The sequence below is a fragment of the Pseudonaja textilis genome, chromosome Z (genome assembly GCF_049901715.1).
Source record: "Pseudonaja textilis isolate UNSWEBS1 chromosome Z, rPseTex1.2, whole genome shotgun sequence".
NCBI classification, from domain to species: domain Eukaryota; kingdom Metazoa; phylum Chordata; class Lepidosauria; order Squamata; family Elapidae; genus Pseudonaja; species Pseudonaja textilis.
The window spans coordinates 107,645,684-107,655,251 of NC_142008.1; the positions used below are offsets into that span (position 1 = coordinate 107,645,684).

General features: G+C 34.4%; 1 protein-coding gene across 1 annotated transcript in view; it reads left to right on the plus strand.

The window, feature by feature from the left end:
- Positions 1-7,025, plus strand: part of LOC148124228 (vomeronasal type-2 receptor 26-like) — a 19,921-nt gene extending 12,896 nt beyond the window's left edge. The window contains exons 5-6 of the mRNA XM_087917794.1: positions 4,693-4,819; positions 6,124-7,025. Of these exons, the coding sequence (XP_087773920.1) occupies positions 4,693-4,819; positions 6,124-7,025 (1,029 nt within the window). The remainder of the gene's footprint in view (positions 1-4,692; positions 4,820-6,123) is intronic.
- Positions 7,026-9,568: the final 2,543 nt, after the last annotated feature.

Below are 9,568 nucleotides of genomic sequence, written 5' to 3' on the forward strand. Positions count from 1 at the left end.
GAATGCAAATTATGTATTATTTTAAGTGTCAATTCAGGGAAAGATAGAAAGGTGTCACACTTTAAAAGTGTTCATAGGGGAAATCTTTTGTTAAAGAGAAGAGATAAATAGATAATTGGAAAAGAACGGACAAAAGATAGAAGTATAATGATTTTAAAGTAAGATGAAATAAATAAAATATAACAAAGAGAGTGCAAAGAAGAGAGAAGTTATACAGAAAATATAGAATGGTAAATAAGATAAGAATGGTATATAAGGTGAGCGTGAATTTGATTTAGGTCTGTAAAAAAAGATCTAACCCGGGGCTAAGCCACTTTCCAAAAAGAAGTTTTTGTTTTATGTTTTGTGTTTTGGTTATTTATGTCTGATTGAGAATTAATAAAACCTTGGAGGGAGAAACAATGAGAAATTTGGAAAAGATATCTACAAATGATAATTTGGAATTATGTTGGATAAAAGAATGTCTTATTTGTTTTGTCAAAATCTACAAGTAGCCTTCAGAAAGGAGGTTTTGTGTTTCTATGTCTTAAGTTTTGTTGGTCTTTTAAAAAAACTTTTGTGTGTTTATGCTTGTTTGAGTTAATAAAACCTTGGAGGAATGTTAGAAGAGGCTAATTGAGAATAAAAGATAGAAGGGAATAAAACAAGTCAGAGGAAAATACAAGTATAATGAATAAAAACATATAAAATAGATAAATATAGAAAAGAAATATAATTGAAGAAAAGTAAAGGGAGAAATAATGAGAAATTTGAAAGGATATGTATGTGTTTCTAAGGAAATGTATCAAGGTTGTATAAAATAATGTTTATTTGCCCTGTTAAAAATTTACAAATAACTTTCAGAAAAGAGGTTTTATGTTCTTATGCTTTATGTTTTGTTTGTCTTTAAAATCAAATAAAATTTGTTTTAAAAAGAAGAAGTTTCTCCTACTCCTTATTACGCACAAATCCAATTGGTGACCTTAGGCCAGTCCTTCTCTCTCACTCCTAGAAAGAATGTAATGGCAAACCAATTCTGGACATCTTGCCAAAAAAACTACAGACTCTGCTCCAGATAGCAGTCAAGACTGACTTGAAGACACCCTCAATCTTCATTTGAATTTTTCAACACAGGATAGTTCAGCTTGAAATAATTTTCTGTATTTGTTTGATTTCAAAGTTTTACTGTTAATTTCTTTCATTTTTTTTTTAAGTCTAGTTTAATTCTTTCTTGAAAAGCATTGTATTCAACAACAGTATGCGAGACACTATTGCGTTTGATGAAAACAGAGAATTGATTACGGGTTTTAATGTTGCAAACTGGATTACTTTTCACAATAATTCCTTTTCTCGAGTCATCGTTGGAACATTGGAACCCCGAGCTCCAGCAGGCAGAACATTAACTCTTAATGACAATCAAATTGTATGGCACAGGAACTTTAATCAGGTGAGAAGAAGCTGCAGATTCTCAACTAATAACAACAGTAAGAAACTCTTTGGAAATATTGTCAAATACAATTGAAGTAATTGGAGAAAGTGATGTCTTGGTGTTTTGGGGCTTTTCAAGCTGATGAGATATCACATTTTCTATACATGCTATTTATTTGTTTGTTTGTTTGTTTGTTTGTTTGTTTTTGTCAATTGCTTACAAGATAATAGGTATAAGTAAAAACATAGTTATGAATACATGGATAAATATAAGAAAAAAATATATAAGAAAAAATAGGACAGGGAGAGTGGGCCGGTTGGTGCGCTTATGCACATTCCCTACAGACCACTTAGGAAAGGGGTGAGGTCAATAGTAGACAAGTTTTTGGTGTCTGTGGAGGAAACCACAGAATCAGGTAGAGTATTCGAGACATTGGCCACTCTTTTGCTGAAGTTGTATTTCCTGCACGATTTTGTACGATTAACCTTGAGTTTGTATCAGTTGTTTGCTCTTCTGTTGTTATGGTTGAAGCTGAAGTATTCATTGACAGGTAGGACATTGCAATGTATGATTTTATATACTATAGTTATATCGGACTGAATGCAGCGTAGTTTTCTAGGTCTAGAATTTCGAATCTGGTGGCATAAGGTATTCTGCAACGAGTAGAGGAGTGGAGAACTCTTCTGGTGAAATATTTCTGGACTTTCTCAACTGTGTTAATATCAGAACCAACACAATGTGGGTTCCAGACTGATGAGCTGTATTCGAGTATTGGTCTAGCAAATGTTTTGTATGCTCTAGTTCGTAGTGTAATATTAATAGAGAAAAAGCTACATAAGATTAGATTAACAACTCTTAACGCCTTTTTGGCTATGTAGTTACAGGGCCTCTAGCACTTAGGTCATTAGAGATGAGTACTCCAAGATCCTTGACAGAGTTTGGATCATCAACAAGGTCTTTTCTCTTCAGCCGGTATTTTATTTTCTGATTTTTTTTCCCCGATCTGTAGGACAGAGCATTTATTTGTTGAGATTTGAAGTTGCCATTTGTTTGACCATTCTGATACATAGTCAAGGTCTTTTTGAAGAGTTGCAGTATTGTCTGTGGTGTTGAATAGCTTTACATCATCAGTGAAGAGAATACAGTTGCTCTTAATATGATCACAGAGGTCTTTTATGTAGAGTATGAAAAGAGTTGGTCCTAGAACACTGCCTTGGGGGACACCACTGTTGACAGGTACAGAATTTGATAGGACGTTCCCAATTTTGACCATTTGTTGTCTGTTTGACAGGAATGCTTCTATCCAGTTATGCAGGTGTCCAGAGATACCGTAAGATTTTAGTCTTAGAAGAAGTTTGTCTTGTACCACTGAATCAAAGGCTTTATAGAAGTCTATGTAAATTGCGTCTATTGCTTTGCCCTGATCGAGTTGTGTAGTCCATATGTTTTTGCAGTGTAAGAGTTGCAGATTACAGGATAGTTTTTTCTGAAACCAAATTGTTTATTAGAGAGAAGGTTGTTTGCTTCTAAGTGGAGGATGATGTATTGGTTAATAATTGATTGATGACTTTACAGGTGAGGCAGCATAAAGAGATTGGTCTGTAATTTTCAACTAGGCTGGGGTCTCCTTTTTTGAAGATGGGGATGACCGTGGCTAGTGACCATAGTTTTGGCAAAGAGCTGGTCCTGAAAGATTTTTCAAAGATTATGCTTAGAGGTTTGGCTATGGCAGTGGATAGCTTTTTAAAGAAGTATGCACATATTCCGTCTGGTCCAATAGACAGAGATGGTTTTAGATTGCGTGGTGCTTTTTAAACATTGTCTTCTTTAAAATCGATACCTATTAGATCATTGTACTTGTCTGTGGTTTGACTAGGAAATACTGGGCATGATCCATTGCCATTTACAAATACTGAGCCAAAGAATGTGTTAAAGAGGTTGGCTTTAATAGTGTCATCATTGCAGTCTTTACCATTAGGTCCCTTCAGGGTTGGGATGGACCTTGAGACTTTTAGTTTGTTGTTTACAAAATTGTAGAAAGCGTGGGTGGAATGGGGGGAAGAGGGTTTTCTTCTTGTTTAATGTGATAATTGGTGCATTCAGTCTTTATCTGGTGGCATAAATTTTTGTATCGGCTTTTGAAGTTGGCAACATGACCAGATTTGTTTTTCCACTAAAGAGATTTCTTTTTGGATTCAGCTTCCTTATTGTTATGGATCATTTTGTTTTCTGGTTTTGGGAGTTGTTATTGGTCCATATAGTTTGATGATTCTTTTGACTTGAAGTAAAAATATGTTGTAATGGTCTTCTACAGTATTGCATCCAGTGAATAGAAATTGCCAAATCAAGGGATGAGAGATCATTGTTTAAAATATCATAGTTGCCTTTTTTGAAGTTATAATTGGGGATTCCATCATTGTAATGATTTTTGTTTGGACGTATGTTGAGACAAAATCAATCACGTTGTGGTCACTGTTGGAAAAGGGTTCTTTAATTTGTATTCCATAAATTGAATTCAAACTATTGAGCATTGATGTGTCTATGGTAGGTTTATAGAAAATATTGCCAGTTATGCTTGGGATGCACAGATTACCAATGTAAGTACAGATAGTTCTAGACTTATGATCGGTCACTTAACAACCTTTCAAATTTAAAATGGACTGAAAAGTAATTTTTTAGACCTGCTGTTGCCTGCCTTAGATTAATGAACAGATGTAGTTTCCCAAGGTCACCTGACCATGAGTTGAAGAGTTTTTAGCTAGTTTCCAGAAAAAATAAGTGCTTTCGGTGGAATTGATTTCAGAATGAACAGGTGATTCAAGCAACAGCAATAGATCTCTTTACTGCTATTGTAAAAACAGTTGCAAAATCTAATTTTTCACATAGTATCCTGACTTTCAAGAGCAACATCTTATGAATAAAATTCTGCACTCCCCCTGTGATTGTAAGTCAGGGCCCATCTGTAGTGCCACATTCTGTATTTAAACATGCTGGCCCCAAAAGAACCTGTATTACATTTCATCATGTTCAGGAAAAGTATTAACTACAGTATTCATTAAGAATAATTTGAAGATGTGTGAGGTCCTGTGGAAGACAGCTTTCTGCCCTTTCAGGCCCTCTGCTAGAACATCCAAAAAAGTAAGTGCCATTTTCTTCCCATTAACTCAAGCTTCCTCCTTTTTATTTTCTTCTGCTTCTTCATCCTGGTTGTGGTTCCTGTTTGGGAAAGCTCAATTAATGCAAATATATTATCCTCTGATTCTCTCTTACATATTACTGCTCAGGTGCTTCCTCTTTCTCTGTGCAATGAACACTGCTATCCTGGCTCCAGAAGAAAGAAGAAGGAAGGAGAGAAATTTTGTTGCTATGATTGTGTGTCCTGTTCAGAAGGACTGATCTCTGATGAAATAGGTAGGAGAAAAAGATGTGAGGACTTTGGCTAACCAGGCAGCAAAAATCCACTCCAATGTCCTGATTTATTTAAAGAGAATCATATGAATAACAGTAAAAACAAAAGAAAAGAGGGGGAAAAAATCTGTCACTCTGTCTCTCTTTAACTTGCTCTTTTTGTCTCTTTCTATGAATGTTTAAAAGTAGTCCTCACAATAGTTTATTTATTGACGGTTTGAAATTACACTGGCTATGAAAAAAGGGAGTTATGCTCAATTTCAATGCCTACAACTGACTCAAATTTGTGGTGGTTGGCATGTTATAACAACTGTGGCAAGAAAGGTTGTAAAATGGGGCAAAACTAAGTTAACAAGTGTTTCATTTAACAAGAGAAATTTGGGGCACTATTGTAGTTATAAATGGAGGTCTATTGTATATGTAACTAAAATGTTAAACAAAAGTTTATTTTTATAATATTGTGGGGTAATCAACAATGCCTCAATGAACTTTAAAGGAATTCATTCATAGGCCAAGGTCTTAAATGAACTGGATAATCTGGGCCATATATTTATTCATTCATTGCTGAAGAATTAATCTTTCAGCAAAAAGAAAAGAATGTGCAACTGATTTGCATTGTTTAGCTATCACTTTCCATTTAAAAGAGTTGTATTTACAAATATATATTTAACAGAAAATATTAACTTCTATCTCCTGATCAAATTAATACAAAGAACAAATCAATATGTAAGGTGATAAAAATATAATTAAGTGAAGTATTATTCTCTTTAAATATGCAATAATATGACAATTTAGTCTTTTCTAGTAAAATACTTTATCTAATAAAAGTATTTTGATCCATTAAATTTTTTAAACTTGGTTGTTCAGATTAATTTTCATAATTTAGAGAAAATAGGGTTTTCAAATTTCTTATTCCACCCATTCCCTAAAATCCCTTATCAAATTGATGTATTAGTACCAAGGATTTAGAATATTTATTTCTACAAACCTAGTTGTCTCTGAAACGGCAATTATTATTTGTCCACACTGGAATGGCATTTAAAGATATATTAGTAATCTCCTCATTTTACAAATGAACAGAGGAGAGATAATACTTTTATTTGCTTTTGATTCCCAGTCAATCCCTGTGTGCATAATGAAGGCTTTCAGGGTTAAACTGAGACTGATGTATGTTTTTGAATTAAAAGGTATTTGCTATCCACTCTTCAGAAAATAGGCAACGTATCAAAATCAATTGTACTCTATATATTCTGAACTGATATAAAGTTTCATATATTGGAAATATAACTTTGTTTTCCTTTTTCCAGATATAGATGTCTGCATGAAATGTCCAGAAGATGAATATCCAAGCAACATCCATACTCAATGTATTCCCAAAGTGTTTACCTATCTGTCTTATTATGAACCTTTAGGAATCCTCTTTGTTACATTGGCTACTGTTTTCTCTTTGATTACAATCCTTGTGGTGAGAATCTTTTGGATTCATAAAGAGACTCCAATTGTTAAAGCCAACAACTGGAACCTCACTTGTATCCTCCTTCTCTCCCTTCTTCTCTGCTTCCTCTGTTCCTTCCTCTTCATGGGAAGACCTGAAAAGATGACCTGCCTTCTCCGGCAAATGACTTTTGGCATTATCTTCTCAGTGGCCCTTTCATCTGTATTGGCAAAAACCATGACTGTGATTCTGGCATTCATGGCAACCAAACCAGGCTCTGGAATGAGGAAATGGGTAGGGAAAGGATTGTCCAATTCTATTGTCCTTTTGGGTTCTTTCATCCAGGTAGGAATTTGCATTGTTTGGCTGAGTATCTCTCCCCCTTTCCCAGATACAGACCTGCACTCACTGAAGGAACAAATCATAATGGAATGCAATGAAGGCTCCGTGATCATGTTTTACTGTGTTCTGGGTTACATGGGGTTCTTGGCCATTGTCAGCTTTAACATTGCTTTTCAAGCCAGGAAGCTGCCTAGCAGTTTCAATGAGGCCAAGTTTATCACTTTCAGCATGTTGGTCTTTTGCAGCGTTTGGTTGTCATTTGTTCCAACCTACCTGAGCACCAAAGGGAAATACTTGGTAGCTGTGGAGATCTTCTCTATCTTATGCTCCAGTGCTGGTTTACTGGGGTGTATATTTTGCCCCAAATGCTACATCATTTTATTGAGGCCTGAGATGAACAAGAAGGAATATTTAATAAGGAAAGAAATGTAACTATCTTTTTGTGTTCATTTTTAATGAAATATCTTTAGAATATTCATGAAGTGTTTTTTGAATATTAATTTAGTTTGAATTAATTTAGAAAGATCTCTCTGACCTTGTTTTATCTTCATTCATACACAAAATATGATATGGTGAAAAGAAGTATTTAAAAGAATATCTGTTTTAAGATCAGAGAATGCATGTATCCTGTCTAGTTTAATATGGATGAAGATTACATGAATTAAATTTTGATTGACATATGTCCAATATATTAAATGCCCAAATGTGAAAGATTTTCCATATATAAATACAGAATTTTACTAGATTGTGTATGGCCACTTTGGATGTTAAAAGATAATGGGATAGTTAATGTTCTTTCTTTAGCCATATATAGATTGTAATACTTGTGCCCTGCTTCCTCTGCAAGCTGCAAATTTTGAAAGGTTTTAATTCTAAGAAAATCATATATTCTTTCAAAGTCATCTTGACTTCTTCTGTATAAGATAAGTGCTGTGCTATATGCTTCCTGATAAAGATGTTTGATGCCTACCTGGGAAGAATGAATAACCAAGTTGTGGGATTATGCTTTGAGCTTTAAAATAACGATGAGTTTTAAAACCTATTTAAAATCAATGTATGCTTTGATGTCCAAAATGAAAATGTATTAAAAATCTACTGCAAATATATTTAAATTGGAATTAAACAATGGAAACCTTCACTGGGCTGAGCTTTGTTTATATTGAAAGAATGCAATATGTAATAACAAAGTCCCTTTTTAAAAGTTATTTGCCGTTAATGGAAAGGAAAACATCTGTTCTTAGTTTTGTATCTATTTTTAAAACCTTCTGAATTAGGATAAAAATCTGATCCCAATATTTCTTTGTTTTATCATATGTCAACAGAAGAGTTGAAAATATCACCTTTGCAATTACATTGCCAGTATATATTTTAACTCGGTTATAGATCTTTCACAATTTTTCAGGAGTTAAGTGCCAGTAATACCTAATCTTATAGAAATTTCTTTCAGATTCAATATATAATTCAGTCCAAAAATCCACATATTTTTCCATTCTCAATCATTATATTATAGCAAAAAAAATTTATCCATCGCATCATGCAACCTTTCTCATAGTCATTTTCCAAACTCAGTTTTAGTAACAGTTTGTAAACCTCATCCCTAACATTTTCATCAGGAACACACAATGCAATTTCAATTTTTTTTCCAAGGTGAAATCCACACCTTTTCTTATCTAAGTTTAAGCTATCTCTTAATTGTAGACATGTGAACCACGAACAAACATGTTCTTCGCTTCCCAGTACTTCCTTCTTGTTGAAACTAGGCTCACCTTAAAGAAAACATGTTTTTTTCCACCTAAGGGCATTCATGTTGATATTCTATAAAAATAGAAGAGGTTGCTTTATTCCACTTGCCTAATGACCATGTTTAATAAGAAAAGAGGGACGACTGATCTATGAAATGTTTAAAGAATTTTACTTTGTCTTCATTTGTACATTAAGTAACATGTTTTATGTACTATAAAAGGATAGAACAAAAGAAGCGAGTATGTCAAAAAATAGATAAAGGCAAAGAAAACTTACTGTCTTGTTTGGATACAGTGGCTAAATTAGTGGATAACACAGTTTACTTAGACATCAGTGGTACATCTGAGAAAGTAGATTACAGCTTGTATCCTGATAAGATAGAACAATGTAGGATAGAAAGAAATCTAAATGGATTTGTGACTAGATAATGAACCACACTCAGTGGTGCTACACCTACAAGGAGGGAAATATCCGTTGGCATACTTAGTGGTTCTGTTTTAGGGCCAATTCTCTTCAACATCTTCATATATGATCTAGATTAGGGGTGTCAAACTCTCTTTGTCATAGAATTGTCACGTGACTTATTGCAAGTTTCTTCCCCTTCACTAAACCAGGCATGGATGTCGCTAGCGCATGATGCATCTGGCCTGTCAGCTGCGAGTTTGACAGCCGTGATCTAGATGAAACCCAGCAAAAAATTTAAACTAGAAGATTTGATTTGAAAAGTTTTTAAAAATAGTTTGCCATAAAAATATGGTGGTGTCCAGCCACTATGTCCTTTGGTGGCCTGCTTTGTAATTCTTCCAAAGTTAATTGCTTTAATTTTGCCTTACTGTGACATGTCTGGTGGTTTGCAGTCCAGTATTTCTACCTTGCTACCTTGGCAGCTTTTATTTCCTTAGTTATTTTGATGGTTTCATCTGAGAGCTATTTGCCCTTTTTCCTGGTTTCTTGCATGGTTTGTGTTGAACTGCAGTTCTAATAATTGTTGACTGAATTTTCTGCCATAGTTCATTAGGCATCTTCTCAGCAGTGTCCAGTAGTTCAAACCTGCTTCAACAACTGAGCTTCCTGTTGTCCTATGGTTGGGCACCCTATCTGAGACCCCTGAGACCTTTTCCAGAGAATTTTCTAGATGAGTTTATTGCAAAATAGATTTCCAGGTCTTGCTCCAACTCTGTAACTCACTTTTCAACAACTGCCAAGGGGGAACAACTGCAGTAGTTCTAGTT